The sequence below is a fragment of the Zeugodacus cucurbitae genome, chromosome 3 (genome assembly GCF_028554725.1).
Source record: "Zeugodacus cucurbitae isolate PBARC_wt_2022May chromosome 3, idZeuCucr1.2, whole genome shotgun sequence".
In the NCBI taxonomy this organism is placed as follows: domain Eukaryota; kingdom Metazoa; phylum Arthropoda; class Insecta; order Diptera; family Tephritidae; genus Zeugodacus; species Zeugodacus cucurbitae.
Window position 1 is genome coordinate 52,162,777 of NC_071668.1, and position 24,505 is coordinate 52,187,281.

The 24,505-nt window shown below is 36.9% G+C and overlaps 2 protein-coding genes across 2 annotated transcripts; both read left to right on the plus strand.

The window, feature by feature from the left end:
* The first annotated feature begins 104 nt into the window (after positions 1-104).
* On the plus strand, positions 105-4,927 carry LOC105216866 (phenoloxidase-activating factor 2-like). Its single transcript, XM_054226434.1, has 4 exons — positions 105-1,187; positions 1,320-1,589; positions 1,654-4,619; positions 4,790-4,927. The coding sequence occupies exons 2-3, from the start codon at positions 1,335-1,337 to the stop codon at positions 2,527-2,529; spliced, it is 1,131 nt and encodes a 376-aa protein (XP_054082409.1). The 5' UTR covers positions 105-1,187; positions 1,320-1,334; the 3' UTR covers positions 2,530-4,619; positions 4,790-4,927.
* On the plus strand, positions 4,805-22,868 carry LOC114804510 (phenoloxidase-activating factor 2-like). Its single transcript, XM_054227414.1, is given in 5 exon segments — positions 4,805-5,286; positions 11,325-11,418; positions 11,483-11,680; positions 21,722-22,248; positions 22,250-22,868. Coding segments are annotated over 5 exon segments (1,641 nt in total). The 3' UTR covers positions 22,590-22,868.
* The last annotated feature ends 1,637 nt before the right edge of the window (positions 22,869-24,505 follow it).

Sequence of the window (24,505 nt, forward strand, 5' to 3'; positions counted from 1 at the left end):
AGCATAATGATTATACTCCATATACGGACAGTTAATATTATTTTCTGCTAATTTAGTCTAGTTTTCAATAGGTGTTCAGGTGTGAACCGATTCATTTTCATGAATTAATTCCTTTTTTATACCAAATTATGATGTTCATAAGAAAACATGTTTACTGATTTTCGTTACAGTATCTCATGAACAAAGATATCTGTTGTTAGTTGAATTGTGATAGAAGTTGAGCGTTAATTATCAAGCGTACACTGTGGTTTTTAGTTTCTCTATGCGTAAATATATATAATATATATCAAAATAGTTTGTTTTTCTAAGAAGGCGATGAAAGTGTTAGAATTAATAGGCGACATACAAATATTATATACCTAAAAATGCTGGTGTATATGTAGCAGGAACTTTTTTAGATTATAAAGTTGTGTACCGTGAAAGCTACTTTCTCACGCATTCTTCTGATTCCAAACAATTTATATTAAATTTTTTTGTTTTTGCAATTTTTATTTTCCAAATGAGTGGTTTTGTGCATACTGTTCGAAGAAATCGAAATTTTTTTAGTAAATCTCGCGCGCATGTACTTTTTGCTTTCGCTGATTTATGGGCCTTGTGACGACATATGAGGGTGGTCCGTACGCTCACTGCTCCTTAGCGTCACTCTTTTCATAGTGAAACTATGAAGAAGTGTCTTCTCGTAGGCGACTACTGTCAAAATTTTAACCCAATCGGGTACATATGTAGTTACATTTTGACAACGTGTAGGGCGGATTTGTAAGAAAACGTAGTGAATGAAAAAGGTTTTAATCTTTGATGGTGACCATCAAAAATTGGTTAAAGAGCTTCACTGTAATCACGCGTCGGTTTTTATTAAGCCACGCCCAGTTGCAAGATAGCTCAAACAGCATGACCTAGTGGACCATATCGTCTTGGACTTTGTACTTCTTGACTTAAGTAGATTAAGACTTGTGTGCTTATATGAAGGCCATAGTAGTCCTAATCACTGATAACGTCGGACGGCGTGGTTTTCTATGGAAATTGTTAAATTCAAATTAAAGTTTGGTTCTTAGAAATATAAGTTCGAAACTGATAAGAAAAACATTTTTATAAGAAAGCTACAGTGATCTTAAATTTGCTCCTCAGTTTAACGCAAACAGTCGACGGATCGTTAGCTCTTAATTTTTGGTGCTAATTGCTCAGCATTGGTGAGTTATTTATTCTTTCTAATTTCATGTGGCTTAACTACCCGAGAATCTGTGGTTGATTTAAGAAAAAAAGCACCATCGAGACGACCACACAATGTTTTTCATGTTATTTTTTCAAATTTCCACTTTCAGGTGGTTTGTTGCAAAATGAATCGCAATTTAACGGTAATCGCCATTTATATACTTTCACTCTCGATTTTCATTAAGCAAGCACAACCAGCGAAAAGCATTGATAATGTTGGCGGTGGAAAATTTTGTGGTGTAAATAAGGAGTGTGTTGAACGTTTTCTTTGCGATGCAAAAGGGGCGGTGGTAAGAAGTGGTGAAAACATCATCGATATACGAATAAGTAGAGAAGGTCCATGTGGCTATTTGGAAGTATGCTGTAGCACAGAATATAAGGTATTTATAGACAGCTTGAACTTTCGATACGAGTTCTCCTCACTCTCATTGGCTTCTCTTTCAGTTAACGGAACCGAACATACTCATCCAACCAGCCGAGAGACACGAAGGTTGTGGTTATCGCAATCCAACTGGTGTAGGTTTCAGAATTACTGGCGGCAATGAAGGCGAGTCAGAGTTTGGTGAATTCCCTTGGATGGTCGCCATTCTGCATGATGGAGTAATTGGTGGCAAGACCTTAAACGGTTACGTATGTGGTGGTTCTGTAATTGCACCAAATGTTGTCCTGACTGCTGCACATTGTGTACTAAACCTTGACCCACACGTATTGGTTGCACGCGCCGGTGAGTGGGACTCACAAACCAAACAGGAGGTGTTGCCACATCAAGATGCACGTGTCAAGGAGATCATTCGTCATGAGTACTACAACAGAGGCACACTCTCCAACGATGTAGCGCTGCTCATTTTGGAAACACCTTTCACGTGGGAGGAAAATGTACGTCCCATCTGTTTGCCCAGATCGAACATCAATTTCGACTATTCACGTTGCTATGCCTCCGGCTGGGGCAAAGATAAGTTTGGCAAAGGTGGAGTTAATTCGGTGATTTTGAAAAAGATTGATCTACCCATGGTGCCACATGATACTTGCAAAGCAAATCTACGAAAAACACGTTTGGGACGATTTTTCCATTTGGATCAGAGTTTAATTTGTGCCGGTGGCGAGGAAGGCAAGAGCACGTGTAAAGGTGATGGCGGCTCACCATTAGTATGTCCCAACCCAAATAATCCGAAACGTTACTATCAAGCTGGAATTGTAGCGGGTGGCGTGAGTTGTGGTGAAGAAAACGTTCCGGGAGTCTATGCCAATGTGCCATACCTGCGCAATTGGATCAACGAAAAGCTTTATGCACGAGGCATTGATTTTACGCACTTTACGTAACATGTTCAATATTATCCATTACGTTTGAATAAGTTCAAGAAGACTATACGCTCACTTAATTTAGATAAGATATTTCATATATTTCAACAATTTTTGGTTCAGAGACACACCAACAGAAGAAACTCCCTCTGAATTAAATTAAAATATCTGAGAGATTTACCGATATTTTCGTCACTGAATTCTCCATATTTTATATCCAGGGTCTTGGAAAGTTATCGACAATTTTTTTCATAATATCCATTAGAGTGTGTCACCATTTTGCGGTTGGATTTTGCTCTGCAACCGTGTAAGATTGTGTTGGCAAAGAACTGAAGCCGACAAATCATTTGAAGCGCCATAGCTTTTCCGATTGGACGCAGCTGGCGTACGCGGATATGGCCTTAATAACAGCGCAGTTAGTTCTGCTTTCTCCAGGCTTAACAAAGATGTGAACCCCATTTGCGGTTGTTGTTGAATCTGGACAATACGAATCCTCTTCTGTCGTCAGAAAAGCAGTCAATGATTTGGTGGTAAATTTCATATTTATATACAGAATTCGGCGATTAACAATGAGTCTTCATTATACATCTCAGCCGAGTAATCTATGTTTAGACATTGGTCTGTTTGCCTAATTCGATGCAATATGTCATTTTCCATCAAACAGTTTTTGTATTTTTCCCACAAAGTCGATGATTGCGATGGATCGTCACATCGTCAAAATACTTACAAACAGTTGACTAAAGTTATTCGACATTGATGTCAACGCAGCTTCAACAAGAGTTAAGTCCCAATGGTTATATTCTTTGAACAATTGCAATTCCCGACATGCATCTTGGTATATATTGAATAATCGGTTATTAACTGTTTGAAAAAATTCAAAAGATGTTGGTCCAGGAATATTCATTAATAACAAACGTAATATAAAAGCTTTCTCATTGTTTTGGATGTGCCAGCTTTGAATATGCCTGTTAAAGGAAGTGGTTTTCTTTATTTCCGTGGCTCCCATTTTTTATTCGATTTATGCCATGCAAAATATGGCTTTACATTCGTTAGTGTTGTATTTGGAGCATCAAGCACTCTTTGCAGAACATTTTCATCTGTAATGGAGTTTTTTCATATATACTTATATATGTATATGAGTTTTCATATGGGTATGGAGTAGAGCTCTTGATATTCGACTAATCGACTAACCGATTTAGCCGGATAGGGTATTATTCGAATAATAATATTCGGTTTGCAGTATCCGGTCGTAAGTTATCGACTATTCGATTAACCGCTCATTTCCGAATATCCGGTTAATCGTTCGTTGTCCACTATTCGAGCAAGGGCAAGTTCATTAGATTTAAATTTTTATTGTAAAAAGTGAAACTCACGAAAAATGCGCACAATTGACATTTTCAGAAATAAAAACAAGCAAAAATCAAAGGCCGCTTAGATTTCAATAGTCGCAAATGTTACGAATATTCGAATTGTATTAATCGATTGATATTCATATGAACGGTTACAAACCGGATATTCGAATAATTTTAAGAGCCCTAGTATGGAGTTATATATGCCAAAGTGATCAGGGTGGCAAAAATAGTTGAAATCGCTCAAGGAATTACCCCAGCCCCTATATAATATATATATTGATTTTCGATATTTTAATGAACTTTAAGCTGAATATGCGGGCCAAATTGTGTGTTATCTCAATAAAATTAAAAAAATAAATTGCGGGAGTACTAGAAAAGTTATTTCGTTTTATTTTTTACCTTTAGGTTTATAGATTTGTACAAAACGTCATTCGCTAAAATCGAATTATTTTTTATTTGAACCAACCAGTATTAAAATAATTCGCGTATCATGCAAGAAACCATGGTACTTCATAAGCCGATGTATGTATGTATGTATACGAATGACATCGTTCTCTTACTCTTGATAACGTCGAGTTCTTTTCTCTGGAAATTGTTAAATTCAAACTAAAGATTGGTTCTTAGAAATATAACTTCGTAACTGATAAGAAAAAAATGTTTATAATAAAGCCACAGGGATCTTAAATTTGCTCCTCAGTTTAACGCAAACAGTCGTCGGATCGTTAGCTCTTAATTTTTGGTGCTAATTGCTCAGCATTGGTGAGTTATTTATTCTTTTTTATAATCTCAGCATTGGTGAGTTATTTATTCTTTTATAATTTCAAGGGGTTTAACAACTCGAGAACCTGTGGTTGACTTCCATATGAACAAACACCATCCATACGAGCATTCATTGTTTTTAAGTTAGTTTTTCAAATTTCCACTTTCAGGTAGTTTGCTGCAAAATGAATCGCAATTTAACGGTTTTCGCTATTTATCTACTTTCACTCTCGATTTTCATTAAGAAAACGCAATCGGAACAGAACATAATCATCCAACCAGCCGAGAGACACGAAGGTTGTGGTTATCGCAATCCAAATGGTGTAGTTTTAATAAACACTGGAGACAAAGGAGGCGAGTCAGAGTTTGGTGAATTCCCTTGGATGGTGGCCATTCTGCGTGATGAAGTAATTTGGTGCGAGTTGTTAAACATATACGAATGTGGTGGATCTGTAATTGCACCAAATATTGTCCTGACTGCTACACATTGTGCACGAAACATTGAGCCACACTTATTGGTAGCACGCGCCGGAGAGTGGGACACACGAACCAAACAGGAGGTGTTGCCACATCAAGATGCACGTGTCAAGGAGATCATTCGTCATGAGAAATACAACGACACACTCTTCAATGACGTAGCGCTGCTAATTTTGGAAACACCGTTCAGGTGGGAGGAAAATAGAATTCTAAAATGATCATAATATTGATGTCACCATTTTGCTCTTGGATTGGGCTCTGAAATCGTATAAGATTTTGTTGAAACAAGAACTGAAACCGACAGATCATTTGAAGCGCTTTCCCAATTGGACACTGTAAATAATGGAAGCCGACGACGGTTGGGGACGAGGCATATCCTCGTGTGGTTCAGGAAACTCAATTGCATGGTATGCCGACATTATTTCTTTCGAGCTGAGGAATAGCGAGCGTTATAACACGATGTTGGCCAACGCGGAGGTGTGCCACCTCATGTTTCTCATCTAAATATGGACATATTGAGTGCAAAATTTGACGACTCTATAATTTCGAGAGCCAGAGCCAGTCAAATGGCCGCCAAAATCATGCGATTTAAAGCCTCTAGATTATTTTCTCTAGGCATCCAGCATTCTCGAGGAGCTCGAAGACAGCATTCATCGAACTTTAGTCGGAATAATGCACCCGATCATCGAATATTTACGTAAACGGATAGACGCCTTGGAAGTTCCGCTTAAACATCAGAAGATATTTCGCCTTGTCCTCATTCACCTCCAGACCCATCCGCTACGCTTCCTTATCCAGGCTTCCGATGATATCAATAGCATCGGCGTACGCCAGCAGCTGTACACTCTTATAGAAGATTGTGCCTTCTCTATTTAGCACTGCAGCTCGTATTATTTTTTCCAGCATCCAGTTAAAGAAATCACACGATAGAGAGTCACCTTGTTTGAAGCCTCGTTTGGTATTGACCGGCTCGGAGAAGTCCTTCCCAATCATGACGGAGCTTTTGGTGTTGCTCAACGTCAAATTACAAAGCCGTATTAGTTTTCGGGGATACCAAATCCAGATATCGCGGCATAGAGGCAACTCCTTTTCGTGCCTTCGAAAGCGGCTTTAAAACCGACAAAAAGGTGGTGTGTGTCGATCATCTTTTCACGGGTCTTCTCCAAGATTTGGCGCATGGTGAATATCTGGTCAGTTGTGGATTTTCCAGGTCTAAAGCCACACTGGTAAGGTCCAACCAGTTTGTTGACGGTGGGCTTTAGTCTTTCACACAGTACTCTCGATAGAAACTTATAGGCGATATTTAGGAGGCTTATCCCACGGTAATTGTCACAGATTGTGGGATCTCCCTATTTATGGATTGGGCAGACAAACTGAGATTCCAATCGTCATGTTCTTCACTGCCGTATTTGAATAGCACGGCCGGTAATATATCGACCCCCGCAGCTTTGTTGTTCTTCGGGTTCGCCATTTCCTGGTGTTCTACTATCACTGTCATTCAGCAGGTCGGAGAAGTGTTCCCTCCAAAATTCCAGTATGCCCTGGACATCGGTTACCAGATTACCATCTTGGTCTCTACATGAGGATGCTTCGGTCTGAAAACCTTCATTAAATCGCTTCATTTTTTCAAAATTTTTTCAAAACGGAGGTAATGTCTGCCACCTTCTCAAGCTCTTCATACTCACGCATTTCAGCCTCTTTCTTTTTTGTCTGTACATGCGTTTCGCTTCCCCCTTCAGTTCTCGGTATCTATCCCATCCCGCACGTGTTGTGGTCGTTTGCAACGTTGCGAGGTAGGCAGGCTGTTGTAAGTACAAACTCGTTTTTTGTCGTTGCCGAAATCCAATTGTTTCGGCTGCAGCGATACACAATGAGTTTGAGATGCCATTCCACAGTTCCCTTATACCGAGATACTGATGAGTGTTCTCAGAAAGCAGGAGTGCAAGTCGAGTAGAGTATTTCTTGGCTGTCTGCTGCGTTTGCAACTTTTCGACGTCGAACCTTCCTTGTGGTTGTTGACGGGCGTTCTTTGCTGCGGGGTGCGTATATTCGCTGCAACCAGATAATGGTCCGAGTCTATATTTGGTAGTCGGAGCGTAGGCACGTCTAAAACACTGGTGACATGTCTTCCCATCTATCGCAACATGATCGATATGATTACGCGTGTTTCGATCAGGAGACAGCCGTGTTGCTTGATGAATTTTATTGTGCTGGAATCTGGTACTACAGAAACCATATTTCGGGCCCCAGCGAAGTCGATCATCATCAGACCTTTTGGCGTCCATTGCATTTCTTGGATGGCGGTGATGTCAACTTTGCAGAAGCACCTTCCCAATTAAGGGTCCGGACATTCCAGGTGCATGCCCTTAAAACGTTTGCAGGGGTCGTCATCAAAAGGGGGGTTCCTCATCCAAGTATGTCGTCGATTTTTGATTGGTACTTCGTTTTTATGTGATGGCTCCCAAACCCTATGCACAACCTCAGAAGCGGGTTCGCTTTCTCACTTTAGCTCGCCTCCAAACGGCTGTTTGTTGGCTACCCAGAGGATATTTGGTCAAAAACCGGAAGTCGTGAGCTGCTTGAACCATGTGTGAAACAATCAAAAACTTTCCTCACTTACGTGAACTTCTATACATGATCCCATCCTCCAATATAACTGCTTGTACTTTATCAATAGACCCATTAAACAGATTGCTGGGCTATAGCTAGCGTCATTTAATATATTAATATCTAGGATCGCGCTAGGATATGCAGACCATTTATAATTAGAGAAAAATAAACTGTAGGATTTCTACCGCGACACAAATTTGATAGTGTTCATACCGCAGGAGCACATTTCATTTGAGGAGCTTATAACAGAAGTTAGTATTTCAATAAAAGAGTGAGAACGAAGTCGGCTTTAGTATACCCTCCCACGATTTCAGAATTGAAATGTGTATGGTTAAATAAACCATACCTCCGGAAATTTATAGTTTTGAGATATATTCTCATTTTATGTTGGAAATTGACAATTTTTTTCTTGCGATCTTTCTATTTATAGTAAATTTTTCATTTATATTATCAATTTATTATACACTAACGCTAAAATGTGTTAAAAAGTTAAATGATTTTTTAGAGCAAATCAGAGGAGAAGCAGAATTACCTCTATCTAACCATACCCATTTTAACCCTGGAATCGTAGGATGGTATATTGAAGCTTTTCATTGCAACGTTTAATTATATTTCTGTTCGATTTTCTTATGACACGAACAACATTTTCATACATATTTGAGATTTTCGTTAAAGTTTGGAAATATTTTGATAAGTGTGACGACAAAACCGCGTGTAAAGTGTATGTATTTATTTTTTTAATTGAAAGAATCTGTTGGTAATTTTATTCGATGCATCATATCGGAAAAAAACATCGATGCATTTTTTTGACTTCGCTCATCTGGCCATATCCGTTGTAATTTAAAACTTTAAACCTGTTCATCTCAAAAATCAAATTTTACGTCGGTTGACACGATTTTTCGAAAAGTTTTGAAATAATATTATTATACCAAGTTTATAAATTTTAGATGAACCACTAATGAGGTGATGGTGTCATGTGTAAAAGTTCACGCAAGTGAGAAAAAATCCTTACTTTCTCTTGAAGGTGACCACAACCGCTTATTTTGCATATGGCTCAAGCAGCTCACGACTTCAGTTTTGGACTTAGACCAAGTATCTTTCGATAACACGACAAGGAACTGCCTCTATGCCTGAATAGCTTATATGACTATGTAAACTAATGTTGGATAATACAAAACGCTCAAGCAGAGTGACTCATTATCATGCAACTTATTCAATATATTGCTGGAGAAAATAATACGAGCTTAAGAGCTAAATAGAATAGGTACAATCTTCTAAGAGAGTGTACAGCCGCTGGCATACGCGGATATCATTGGCCTTAATAACCGCACTGTTAGTTCTGCTTTCTCCATGCAAAGAAGAGGTGCAAATGGCTCTGGTGGTGAATTAGGACAAGACGAAACATATTCGGCCATTCCATGTAAAATAGCGCGAAATATCAGTTAGTGTTGTTTTTGGAGCATCAAGCAAAGAGAACATTTTCATCTGTAATGAAGTTATTTCATATGTACTTATATGAGTTTTCATATGTGTACGGAGTATGGATATGTACCAAAGTGATCAGGATAGTAGAAATAGTTGAAATCGGTCCAGGAATTACCCCAGGCTCTATATACTAAAAATAATGATTTTCGTTATTCTAATGGACTCTATGCCGAATATGTATGTTGCTCAAATGTGTGTTATATTAATAAAACAAGAAAAAAACGTTAACTTCGGCTGTACCGAAGCTAATATACCCTTCACAGGTGCATTTCTTTTAGTAACTATGTGTTTAAGCAAATCTAAAGACGTAAGAAAAAGTAAGTAAAAAAAAGAAAACATTTTACTAATTGCTTTTAGCCGGGTTGTTTGCTAGAAACATTAAGGTTATATAGTTAACCGATCTGAACAATTTCTTCGGAGATTATATTATTACCTTAGGCAGTAATCCATGTCAAATTTCGTGAAGATACCACGTGAAATGCAGAAGTTTTTCATATAAGCCATTGATTCCGATCGTTCAGTTCGTATAGCAGCTATATGCTATAGTAAACCGATCTGAACAGCTATATGCTATAGTATACCGATCTGAACAATTTTTTCGGAGATTAAATTATTTCTATGAACAATAACTCACACCAAATTTCGTGAAGATATGTAGTAAAATGCGGAAGTTTTCCATACAAGCCCTTGATTCCGATCGTTCAGTTTGTATGGCAGCTATATGATATAGTGGTTCGATATCGATAGTTCCGACAAGTGAGCAGCTTCTTGAAGAGAAAATAACATCTGCAAAATTTCAACACGATATCTTAAAAACTAAAGGACTAGTTCGTATATATACAGACAGACGGACATGGCTAAATCGACTCAGTTCAACATACTGATCATTTATATATGTATATACTTTATAGGGTCTCTGACGCTTCCTTCTGGGTGTTACAAACTTCGTGACAAACCCTGTTCAGGGTATAATTAGAAAAAGTAAATTGCGGGAGTACTATGAAAGTCATTTCTTTTTATATTTTACCTTTAGGTTTATAGATTTGTAAAAAAACGTCATTCGCTAAAATCTAATTATTTTTTATTTTAACTAACTAATATACATATGCGCTTATAGAAGAAACTTATGTTCTGCTGAAAATACCATAATTCATTAATTATATTTCGATTATTGGGTACCACCTGATCAACCATTATGTTATAGCCTCCTCATTTAGCGGTTTAACCAACCGTATGGACGTTGATTAATAATCAGCTTCGTCCACAAACGATAACAAATGATAAAACCTTATTTACTTTCTTTGGTGTTACTCATGCTTTTCAAGATTCAAAGACTAGAGAAAAGCCAGTCGAATTAGTCCGGAGTGACTAGGAGATGGTGCGTGCCGATTCATTTTCATGAATCCCTTAATTTTTGATACCAAGTTATGATGTCCACAATAAAACATTCTCACGAACAAAGTATTCTGTGATAGTTGAGTTGTGATGCAAGTTGAGGTGTGATTATCGAGCGTAAACTGTAGTTTACCCATGCATCAGCTTCATAATGTTTTGTTTTTCTAGGAAGGTGTCAAAAGTTTAAATTAATAGGCAATGTATATGAAATATGACCGATATGATCTTCTAAATTTTCTAAGTAAATCTCGCGTGCAAGTATATATTTTACCAACTTCTTGCTTTCGGTGATTTATATTCCTTGTGATATCATATGAGGGTGATCTGTACTTAGTCTCACTGTACGATAGCACCACTATCACAAGAGAACTATGATGAAATCAAAATTTTAGTCGAATCGGATAAATATGTAGTTACATTTTGACAACGTGTAGGCGGATTATTAAGACAATGTAGTGATAGCATAACGATTTTTGCTGACTGAGGTGACTCTTTGATGGTGACAATTAAAATTGGTTAAAGAGCTCTTCGTGAAACCTTGGGTTTTCGCCGGTATTTATACTTGTGTACTTATATGGACACCATTGTCAGTTAATCATTGAACACGACGGACTGTATGCTCTTCTATGGAAATTATTTAATTCAAATTAATGTTTGGTTCTTAGAAATATAAGTTCGGAACTGATAAGGACAACATTTTTATAATAAAGCTACAGTGATCTTAAATTTGCTTCTTAGTTTAACGCAAACAGTCGTTGGATCGTTAGCTCAACTTTTACATGAAGAAAATGCATGTGGCTATTTGGAAGTATGCTGTAGTACAAAAGATAAGGTATATGTTAACAACTTGGGAATTCAATACGAGTTCTCTTCACTCTCATTTGCTTCTCTTTCAGTTAACGGAACCGAACATACCCATCCAATCAGCCGAGAGGCACGAAGGTTGTGGTTATCGTAATCCAACTGGTGTAGGTTTCAGAATTACTAGCGACAAAGAAGGCGAGTCAGAGTTTGGTGAATTCCCTTGGATGGTGGCCATTCTGCGTGATGGAATAAACCTTAAACGGTTACATATGTGGTGGTTCTGTAATTCTGTAATTGCAATTTTATGGTTTAAGACACGTTCAATATTATCCGTTGCGTTTGAATATACTCAAAAAGACATTTCATTTCAACATTATTTGATCTCCAAAGCTCTGTTTTTTTTTGTTGATAAGTTATAGACGACCACATATCAGGCCCCGGCAAAGTCGAAGCCCATTTGGTGATGTTATATCATGGATACCTTCTTCAAAGATACCTTCTTTAACCATCATAGCGTTGAAATCACCAAGTACGTTTTCTACATCGTGACGGGGGCAGCGCTCGTAGGTACGTTCTATGCTTTCATAGAAGGTATTTTTGATCAGAACGTCCTTCTCTTCCGTCGGGGCGTGGGCGCAAATTTGCGATATGTTGAACATCGCGTTGATAGAGATTGTGGCTAGCGTTCATCCCCCGGAGTGAATGCTAGGTCTCGACGACGGAGTCTCTCACGAATCCCACACCGAATCTGCGCTCCTTTATTTGACCGCTGTAGTAGATGTCACAAGGACCCACCTTCTTCCGTCCTTGTCCCGTTCATTGCATTTCTTGGATGGTGGTGATGTTATCCTTTACTCTTACGAGGATACCAAACAGCTGGGCAGACGCACCTTCCCAATTAAGGGTCCGGACATTCCAGGTGCATGCCCTTATATCGTATTCCTTAATACGTTTACAGTGGTCGTCAACAAATTTGGGGTCTCTCATCCCAGACTGTTGTTTCGTTTTCATTTTCATTGGGGTGTTTTTTAAGTGGGATTCGCCTTCTCACTTTAGTCGAAAATAGTAGATCTAGTAAAATAAATCCGTTATTTTTCAAAGATATGGGCTAAGTAATTTGTATCTCGCGTTGTATAAGTACATATAATCGGCCGGCTATACATATTGATGGAGACTCTGTCTGTAGAAGCTTCGAGAAATTTTTTAAAATTGACTGTCACAATAGCAACGAGAGTTTCTATATCGTCACGTCCAGCGTAGACACGACAAATGCGGTTCATGCGGTGTGGTTCGTTAACCCTTTCATGTCAGAATTAAAATGGGCGGAGCTAACATTTTTTTAGGACAGATATATATTAGCCTTAACTCAAATATGAAGTGATAAAAATTTCAAAGTCCTATGTATCCTGGTTCATTAGTTACAGGATGTTGCTTATAGGCACAAATTAGATTATTATAAAAAAACTAAACACTTTTCTCGTGAAAATTTTTTTTTAAATAACTCTCTTATCTTTACTTATTTATATAGTTCATTTTGTTTTAAAATAAAACAATTTTTTTTTATGTTTTTGAGCACTTTTTGTATAAACACTTCAGTATAACTTTTTCGCGAAACCGATTTTTACAATTCCACTCTGCGGAGAAGGCCAACAGAATGAATACGTGCACAGCTCATTACAAAAAATGTAACTGTAAGCTTGCACAACACATAAGTCTACATAATTGAAAAAACCGCTGGTCAAAAATATTTAAATAACGAGAGTTAGAAGCCGGTAAGTACAATGTTGCCTATAGGCAACATTTGGCATGAAAGGGTTAATTGAGGGCATATCACAAATTCAAACATATGTTTTCAAATGAAGTCTTTATATTATTATCATGAGGAATGATTGATTCAGTCAAATATGAATAGAATTATGCTGTATAAGGTGAACAGAATAATTCATATTTCAAGCTTTGAATAAGTCAAAAAAGGTAAAAAACAAAACATTGATTTAGGTGACTTTTGAAGTCAAAAAGAATCGGCCAATGCCGATGCTTACATTTGTGGCTGAACTGGTCCGATTAATTGGTCGGGCTCTACCACTTAATGCACAACGTAGGCGTTCCTGTTAATTTTTGAACAATTAATAGCATCAATGACTGTTCATTCAATATGCTGTGTTGCAATATTAACAGGATTTATTGCGGATTTTGTATGATAGTTTCTATTAATATTCTACATTATCTTTGAGTTATCACCGGTTTCCGCCAAGTTCTCTTTAAATTCTCCTTTAGCATTTGTTTGTCTTCTTCTTTTTATTAACATTATAAACAGTATTCATTGAAATACTATAAATCGTAACTAACTTCGAAGCCGAAACACTAGTCTTAATCTTGCTAACAGTCTCCGATCTTACGCGGTTATAGCCGAGTCCACAACAGCGCACCACTCATCTCTCTTTTTGGCAGTTTGGCGCCAATTGGTAATACCAAGTGGCCTTAAGTCCTTCTCCACCTGGTCCTGGTCGGAGTGGAGGTCTCCCTCTTCCTCGGCTTCTACCAACGGGTACTGCATCGAACACTTTCAGAGCTGCAGCTCGTCCATTCGAACAAGATGACCTAACCAGCGTAGCCGCTGTCCATTTATTCGCTGGACAATCACTACTCTTTCTCAATCCAAATCCAAGGATAAATTCTAAATCGCCGTGTGTAAATACTTTTGACTACTGCGAGTCTTCAGTTAATTTGATTATTTCTCCGCCATATTTCTAGCTACTGTAACCAAATCGACTTCATTCGCTCGGGAATAGATCAAGGTTTACAACAACATAGTTACCCTGCGACAACAACAACAACAAGCGAATGCTTTTTGTGTGAAACTTGTAAAAAAACGTCCGATGTGTAAATAATTTTGACTACCCTCTGTATATTCATTGGCCTTTGATTTCGGTTTTCCGTTTTATTATATTTATTCCATAAATAAATAATTCATAAATCCTGGAAAACAAGTTACATATGTTCTTTTAAAAACCACGTAACCCATTAATTATATTTCGATTATCGGGTATCAGCTGATCAATTCTAGAACCTAGATACCGTAACATTATATTATAGCCTCTTCAATTAACCACATATGCCCTTCCGTACCTAAATTATCGCTTGACCAATTGTTTGACCGGACAGACGGATGTTGAGCTGTGACCACGTCCACTTACCTAGAAATGTAAATTGTAAAATACTCTGAATATCTATTACAAAAGTCTTAACTTCTTTTTTGTTTATATTTTGCATTTGTCCGTTTTTGCGTATCTTCAATACAATCTCATATTGCTAATTGTAACGTGTACGCATGTTTTATTAAGATAACAAGATTAAAATTCAAATTACCGCTTGACCGAATGGACGAATGGGGCTATACCAGTGTAACCCATGAAAAATTAAGCGATTTTCGTGAAGTTTTTTAAAAGAAAGTACTTGATCGATTGTTTCGAAGTTTTTTGCACATAATAAGGTATATTTTTAGCAATATTTCAAAATTTTTTCTTAACAAAAATATTGAAAAAGAACAGAGTTATATGCTATCTTCGTAGGTGTCAAAAAAAAGTTCCCTAACTGCTGACATGATTCTGGCCGAATGAGTTGCCGAAACGAAAAAAATTCAAATAGGTTATTAAAGTTAATATTTAACTATATCCTATACAATTATTAACGATTGAAAAATATCAAAAATTGACAAAATGGCTGAAGTTCTGAAGAAAAAAATCGTTTTTTAGGTAAAAAAAATGGTATTTTTTTAATGCCAAATTGACAATTTTCAACCAATCAAAAATATCGTAGGTCATTGTGTAGTAAATATATTCAAGAATACTCAGTTTAAATTTGGAGTCGATCGGTTAATGTATCGTTGAGTTATGATGTAAGCAATTTTGAGAAATGTCGTTTCGAGAAAAACGCGTTTAAAGTTTCGACTATAGCTGCTTATACCAGCGAACGGGCGCTCTTTCGAACGCTACCATTCAAATACTATTCAAGATACGATCTTACAGGATATTTTTGAAAGTATAAACTATCGAATAAGCAAAAAATAAAAAAGTCGATTTTTTGAAAATCTCACACCGTTATAGCCCCTTAAGAAAAATCTTATCGGAGAGCGCCTGGTCAAGAGAACAAATTATTTTACTCTATTTACGGACAGTTAAATACAATTTAACGCTAAATCAATCTAGTCTAGAATGGGTATTCATTCATCATCATTTGAGGATAACATTTATTTTTATTAGTTGAGATGTAATATACAGTGTGAACATATTCATTTTCATGAATCCATTAATTTTTGATACCAAATTATGAAGTTCATAAGAAGATATGTTTACTGATTTTCGTTAAAATATCTCACGAACAAAGTAATCTGTTGTTAGTTGAGATGTGATACGAGTTGTGCGGTGATAGTTATCTATGCATCATCTTTTCAATGGATAGTTCTCCTAGGAACGTGTTGAAAGTTTTCAAATTAATAGGTATCGATGTATATGAAATATGATCGATATGATCTTCCCAATTTTCTAAGTAAATCTCGCGTGCAAATATATATTTTATCAATTTCTTGCTTTCGGTGATTTATGGGCTTTATGATGGCATACGAGAGTGCTCTGATAAGTATTTAGCCTCTCTGCCCGATGGCACCACTATCACAAGTGAACAAAGATGAAGTATATTCTCGTAGGAGGCTACTGACAAAATTCGAATCGGAGATATATGTAGTTACATTTTGACCACTTGAAGGCGGATTTTTAAGGATATGCAGTGAAAGCAAACAAGGTTGGTTCCTAGAAATATAAATCCGAAACTGATAAGGACAACATTTTTATAATAAAGCTACAGTGATCTTAAATTTGCTCCTCAGTTAAAGCAAACAATCGTCGGATCGTTAGCTCTAACTTTTTTGTGTTAATTGATCAGCATTGGTGAGTTAAACCACAAGCTGTTGTTGGTGGTAGAAAAGTTTGTGGTGTTAAATAAAGAGTGCGTTGAACGTTATTTTTCGACGCAGAAGGGGCGGTGGTTAAAAGTGGTCAACAGATCATCGATATACGCATGGTTGGGGAAGATCCATGTGGCTATTTGGAAGTATGCTATAATACAGAAGATAAGGTATCTGTAGACAACTTGGAATTTCGATACGAGTTCCCTTCACTCTCAATTTCTTCTTTTTCAGTTAACGGAACCCAACATACCAATCCAACCAGCCGAGAGACACGAAGGTTGTGGTTATCGTAATCCAATTGTTGTCCTGAAAGCTGAACATTGCGCGCTTCAAACGTCAAACCACATTGATAGTACGCGCCGGAGAGTGGTATACACGAACCAAACAGGAGGTGTTGCAACATCAAGATTAGACTTCTGCATGAATGCACCCATAGCGGCAAATGAATTACTTATTCTAGAAATGGGCACACTTCTTTTTCTGCACAGTATAATTGAATGTGAGTGAATATGGAAATATTGACTGTATTGACAGGCAGTGTTTCCACTCACTCCATAGTTGTACAGCTGTTAATGAGTACAGCAAATTTGGTGTGCAGTTTACTTACTGTACAGAGAGAGAAACTTCATGACTGGTATGTCATATGCAAGAATAATATAAAAAACATTGGTTTTATTTTTTCGTTGAAAATGTATTTATTATAAAACATACATCTTAGCAACTAATAATATTTTATTTCAAAGTAATTATATCAATTATTTTATCCTACAAAAGATTCTATATTTAATCGATTAATATTGGAATAGAGAAACATTATTTTGTTTACCAAGTCTTCAGTGGTGGCAAATATTGAGCGTTTTTCGCTGATTAAATATTTGCAACAGAAAAAGCCCTTTCAGATGCTGCACTGCTAATATCTTGCAGCTAATTTGGTAGAGCAACGGAAAACGGTCTTTGGTAATTGACCACCACTGCAGAACATCAAAATCCTCACTGTAAGCTTTATTAACATTTTTATACGTTTGAATTTCATCTTGAATATAGGATATAATGTTAGTACTCTGAATAGGTTGGGGATAATCTGCAAAAATATTATATATTTCCTGTGTGGGCTTAATTAATTTTTCAATATCATCATTTTGGCTATTTATATTAATAGCTATCATCATTTCTTCAATGTCTTCGGCAACCTGTTCCTTTTCTAAATCTGTGAATTTTGTTAATTTATTTGTGGGTGGAAATAAAAATAGGGCAATGTTATGAAATTTTTTTAAATTGGCATGAACTATGGAATCTAAATATTTTAGAAGTGAAAACTTGCATTTTTATACAATTTCGATGTCATTGTCTATCGGAGTGGCTATTTTTTTTTAGGTTATTAATGTGTGGAATAGTCAAATGCAATGTTGGATAATTGCTACCCTCCAGCTTTTTCGAACAAGCTTCAAAAGGAGCAAGAAGTTTCACCAGTCCGCTAATGTTATTTATATTAATATCTTGAATTCTAGATATTTCTTTTTTCCCATCAAAATCTGAGAAATTGCCATCCAGTTTAACTCGACCGACTTAAATAGGTTAAAAATCGTATTCCAACGAGTTGGACAGTAGCTTTTTAGAGTTGTTGTCAATATCGTGTTTTGACCAGATTTTTTAAAATACTTAATAAGCTTGCTGCAACGGTTAACTAGATCCAGCAATTCGGATACCTCATTTACAACTTTGCAATCACATTGTGGACCAAGTGGTTTACACAGTGTAATGTGCTCAGTTCGTTGAAAGCGGCTTTCATATTGGCTCCCCGGTCAGTAACAATGATTGGATCGTCCATCAGCAAATCACATCCAAAGTCGCGTAAAATTCTATTAATTTTATTTCTAATTTCATTGCCTAAGAAATGTTGATATAAAATACAGATTCCAATATAACCAATAACATTTTATAATTTTTATCAGTACACGAGACTCTACCCATTGATTTCACTGCTAGCAGGCGGTTTTTAAGTGTGCCTTCTTTGACGTAATGCATCGTCAGTGATATGTTGGATTCTTTGAAGAAGTCGTCCGTCCATATATCCGAAGTGATACTATATCCATATTTTTTGTGCTCTTGAATCTCGGATTTCAATTCATTAAAATGAAAATCGTAGAGAGCACCGATGTTTCGCGATATACTTGTGGGATGCGGCAGTAGTGACTCAATATTTATATTTTCTCCCAGTTTCGCACCAAGAGAAATAAAAAACTGGGCCAAGTTTTTTAATCCCGAATCCGCAATTATATTGAATGATCGACCATTCTTAACTATCCACACCGTTGCAAGTTTGATACATTTCTTTTTTGTTTCAATATCAACATCAACGGCAGGAAGACTGCGCTGACGGCTATTGGCCATTGTGTAGCACTTGTGTTTGACCAAATTAGATGTGATTTTGTCAAATTTATACACATTTTTACAAGTGTTGCACACTACTGCATCAGTCGTCTCTATGCCGTTTTTATCAATTACTCGGGAAAAGGTCTCCCACACTTTGCTCCGACCACGTGAAACGGTGTGCTTAAGCTCACCAGCTAATAATTTTGATTTTATAAACGCAGCGTACTCCTTAAATGAAGACTCATTTGATCTGTCCAAATGTAAAGTCTGATTTTAAACAATTTAGTTTCAATATATGTAATAATTAACATTCACATACATTCATATAATCGACAATCACTGTTTTTTCCTGGGGCTCGGACACTATATTACCACAAATATACAAAAGACAATCACAAACATATAAAACAACAGATATTTCTAGTTACGAAATAGGTTTGTATATAATATAATGGTAACACATAATTGTATTGCAACAAAAACATACATTTTCTTGTGCGTTAATTGCACGAGCGTCGTTTTCTTTACCATCCATGTTTATGCACGTGTTGAATAATACTGAACTCATCTGCACAGTTGTATAATAGCACAGGCAAGCTGTCCTTATAATTTCGCTTAATGTACAGCTCTCTCTGTAAGTGAGAACAATAAAAATGCCGAGCTACCTACTGCTGCCCTAAGAGGCATACTGTACAGAAAAGAATGAGTGCAGTATTTTTAAGAACACTACACTACTGTACAGGTCTGTTAAGCTAAATTTGGGTACATTCATGCAGGAGTCTAATCAAGATGTACGAGTCAAGGAAATCATTCGTCACGTGAAATACAACAAGGGCAAGTCTACCCGAATCGAACATATTAAGTTTAATCTTTAATCCATTGTCCTACTACTGCCGAAGCAAAAAAATTAATATGAACATACTATAATAAACCACTATTAAAACAAATTTATAATTTTTTTTATCAATCGTAAAGAGCTTTTTTTACAACAATGGTGTCTTTGGTGACCCCCACTGAAATTTTCCGCCAAACATTTTCGTAGAATATTTTAATCCTTAAATGTCCTTTTTTAAAGGATATTTTTTGATTTACTCGAATAAATGGTCAAATTGACCCATAAAGAAACCAGTTAGAGGGTTAAGATCTTCCACAAAAATAATCCTCATACAATTCCACAATACAACTCTGACCATAAGAATTCTCTCAGACATTAACTTACAACATTTTTTTCATATAGTATAATGCTCCCTTCGACCAAAAAATGAAAACTTTGACCCACTGTAAAAAAAAAACTCAGACGTGCTGGACCATAAGTTTGTTCTACAAAAATGATCTACTCAACATACCCTTTCAGAATTATCGCTATTCTGTTCCATTCAAAAAGTCTTCATTTGTTGGACAGTGTTATTTTATTTCCGAATGAACTTAGCTTAGGTTTAGCATCTCATACAAAAAATATATGTATTGTCCGAAAGTTAAATAAAAAATAGCAAGGGGAGAGACTTTTTTAAGACTTTGTAAGGAATTTCAAAAAAAATTGTTTTAAGTATGCATTAAATTGTAACGTTATTTAATACACTACATTAGTATGATGTGATTCATTTAAAAAAGTAGCTACATAAAGGACAAAAGCAATACTTTAAGTTGATTGCCGCACATGTTACCTGTTATCGTAGAATTACCCCTATATAGGTTAGTAAGTCAGATATCTCAACAAAATTAAGTAAAATTATCATCACATAAAATCTTGGATATTGATGGCAAAAAAATATGTAGCTAAAAAGGCTCAGGAATTACCACAGTCCCAATATGCTATATTTGTATGATTATTTTTTTTTCACTAGTGGACTTAGTGCCAAATATGTAGATCAAATTGTATGTTCTGTTAATTAAATTACATAAATAAATTGCGAGAGTATATAATGTTCGATTACACTCCAACTTAGCCCTGCCTTACTTGTTTATACAAAGAATACCAATACCAATACCCGAAAGTTTTTCCACGTATTTGAGCTATGCAAATTGCGGGAGTATTAAATGTTCGGTTACACCCGAACTTAGCCCTTACTTATTGTTTTTTTTTTTCAAAGTTTTGTTTTTCTTTTGTAGGCTAAGTACATATCGGAGCGTCCACGTACTCTGTATCATGGATAAGTTCGGACTGAGTATTTTTAGTTGTCAATCTTTCATTTTAAATAAAAGATTGGCTATTACGATTAGTTCGAAACTGATAAGAAGAATATATTGAGAATAAAGCCAGAGAGATTCTAAATTGGCTTCTCAGTTGAATACAAACCTTCGTCGGATCGTGAGCTTTAATTTTAATTGAGCGATTGCATTTGTGAGTTATATATTTTTGTTCTAATTTCTATAGATACCATGAACGAACAAAGATGGATATTGGGACAACTTAGTATAATCTACAGACAATTATCTGTGTAAAATATACTTGTTTGATAGGACTACTTAATCTAATGCTCATCTTAGTGTTGCATGTTAGTCTTTTACTACGGTATTTGTCAATCTCAACAAGACGGACAAGAAAATATTTTGGTAAAATTTCGAGGAGCTTTGCTTAGCTTGCGCAACCTGTGGAAACAACATCGTGGCGAAGCTTCCTTCATTGCTTAACATTAATTTAAATTATTAAATTTCCATTATCAAGTAGTTAGCTGCAAAATGAATCGCAATTTGACGATTATCGGCATTTATTTGCTTCTCCTCTCGATTACAATAACACAAGCTCAACCTGAAAAAAGTTTAATTGATATATTAAATGAAATATTTTCACAACCTCAACCATCAACACCACGACCACAACCTACAGCAACCACTTTAAATCCGAATCAAAAAAAACATCATCGATATACGAGCGAATTTCGAAGAGCCATGTGGATATTTGGAAGTTTGCTGTAGTACAGAAGACAAGGTATTGCAGACAACCTGAAATTTCGATACGAGCTCTCTTCACTCTCATTTTCTTCTCTTTCAGTTAACTGAACCGAACATACCAATCCAACCAGACGAGAGACACGAAGGTTGTGGTTATCGTAATCCAACCGGTGTAGGTTTCAGAATTACTGGCGACAAATACGGCGAGTCACAGTTTGGTGAATTCCCTTGGATGGTTGCCATTTTTCGTGAAAAGGTAATTGATGGCGAGATCTTTAATATTTACAAATGTGGTGGCTCTGTAATTGCACCAAATGCTGTCCTGACTGCTACACATTGTGCGCAAAACATTGAGCCACACTTATTGGTAGCACGGGCCGGAGAGTGGGACGCACAAACCAAACAGGAGGTGTTGCAACATCAAGATGCACGTGTCAAAGAGATCATTCGTCACGAGAACTACAACAAGCGCACACTCTTCAACGACATAGCGCTATTCATTTTGGAAACACCTTTCATTTGGCAGGAAAATGTACATCCCATCTGTTTCCCTGAACCGGACGCCAATTTCGATCATTCACGTTGTTATGCTTCTGGTTGGGGCAAAGATAAGTTCGGTAAAGATGGTTATTTTAAAAAAGATCGATTTACCTATGGTGCCACATGATACTTGCCAATCAAATCTACGTAAAACACGATTGGGACGATTTTTCCGTTTGGATCAGAGTTTCATTTGTGCCGGTGGCGAAGAAGGCAAGGATACATGCGAAGGTGATGGCGGCTCTCCATTAGTGTGCCCCGATCCGAATAACCCAAAACGTTACTATCAAGCTGGTATTGTGGCTTGGGGTATTGGTTGTGGTGCTGCAAATTTGCCAGGTGTCTACACAAATGTGGCGTATCTTCGCAATTGGATCAACGAAAAGCTTTCTGCACGAGGCATTGATTTCAGTCATTTCACGGTTTAAGAAATAATCAATTTTGTTGAAAATGTTCAGTTGAAAAATACAAAAAATGTGAGTTTTAAAGCAACAAAACTTTATTGGAATCTCTTGTTAATAAAAAATATATAACGAAAACTTTCACCCATATATTACTTTTTCTTTTTATATTCTCGAGATACGTGAACTGATGTAAATCTGATAGCTTTAATACATTTCTTCCATTTAACATCTAAAGATGGTGAAAGTAAAATATATTTGGCGATTCTTTATTGGTATTAATTAGACAGCTAATTTTTCCCCCGATGTACCGTTGTTATTGATTAAAAGATACCAAAACTTCACTCTATACCGAATATCTCTGGCCGGTATAAATCAAAAAGAGATAGGATAGCATATATTTAAACATTTTTTAATTTTTTTTATACATTGAATACAACGATATGGTGTATTTTGGATTTAATAAGTCAACTTGATAAACTTGGCAGTAGCCACTTTTATGGTGTAGCCGGTAAACTGAAGACTCCTTCAAATTTTTTAATTACCATAAAATAATATTAATAATAAAGAAAGTTTTTTTTATAAAGCTCGGGATGGTGCTAAGAATTCTCAGGATTTGCTGCCTATATATATATTTGGCGTAGGAACCGCTTTAAGCGATTATAGCCGAATCCACCAGAGCGCGCCACTCATTCCTCCTTTTTGCTTTTTGGCGCCAACTGGAAACACCAAGTGAAGCCAGGTCACTTTGCACTTGGTCTTTCCACCGGAGTGGAGGTCGTCCTCTTCCGCGGCTTCCTCCAGCGGGTACTGCATCGAATACTTTCAGAGCTGGAGTGTTTTCTTCCATCCGTACAACATGACCTAGCCAGCGTAGCCGCTGTCTTTTTATTCGCTGAACTATGTCAATGTCGTCGTATAAATCGTACAGCTCATCGTTCCATCGTCTGCGGTATTCGCCGTTGCCAATGTTTAGAGGACCATAAATCTTACGCAAAACCTTTCTCTCGAAAACCCCAAGAGTCGTCTCATCGGATGTTGTCATCGTCCACGCTTCAGCGCCATACATCAGGACGGGAATAATGAGCGACTTATAGAGTTTGATTTTGGTTCGTCGAGAGAGGACTTTACTTTTCAATTGCCTACTCAGTCCAAAGTAGCACCTGTTGGCAAGAGTGATTTCAAGGCTGACATTGTTGGTGTTGTTAATGCTGGTTCCCAGATAAACGAAATTATCTACAACTTTAAAGTTATGACTGTCAACAGTGACGTGGGAGCCAAGACGCGAGTGCGCTGACTGTTTGTTTGATGACAGGAGATATTTCGTCTTGTCCTCATTGACCACCAGACCCATACGCTTCGCTTCTTTATCTAGTCTGGAAAACGCAGAACAAACGGCGCGGTTGTTGCTACCGATGATATCAATATCATCGGCATACGCCAGGAGCTGTACACTCTTGTAGAAGATTGTACCCTCTCTATTTAGTTCTGCAGCTCGTATTATTTTTTCCAGCAATAGATTGAAGAAGTCGCACGATAGTGAGTCACCCTGTCTGAAGCCTCGTTTGGTATCGAACGGCTCGGAGAGGTCCTTCCCGATCCTGACGGAGCTTTTGGTGTTGCTCAACGTCAGCTTACATAGCCGTATTAGTTTTGCAGGGATACCAAATTCAGACATCGCGGCATAAAGGCAGCTCCTTTTCGTGCTATCGAAGGCAGCTTTAAAATCGATTTAAAATTGCTGCCTAATCGTTTAGTTTATAGAGAATATATTGATATTTCCATATCGTATAGAAGATTCCTCTACAACCACCACCAAATGGTATAAAAACTTGTTCACGTTGTGCGTGTCCTGAAATTCGGTGTATTTTCAGCTTATGTCGCTATATTCCCACATTAGTTAAGACTTATGAGGTTTGTTGCTGCCAAAAGCAATCTCTATC

Bases quoted from the DNA above. Each gene is read 5' to 3' on its own strand.
- LOC105216866 (XM_054226434.1), top strand. From the start codon at position 1,335: ATGAATCGCAATTTAACGGTAATCGCCATTTATATACTTTCACTCTCG. The intron at 1,590-1,653 runs GTATTTATAGAC...CTTCTCTTTCAG, and splicing joins GCTGTAGCACAGAATATAAG to TTAACGGAACCGAACATACT.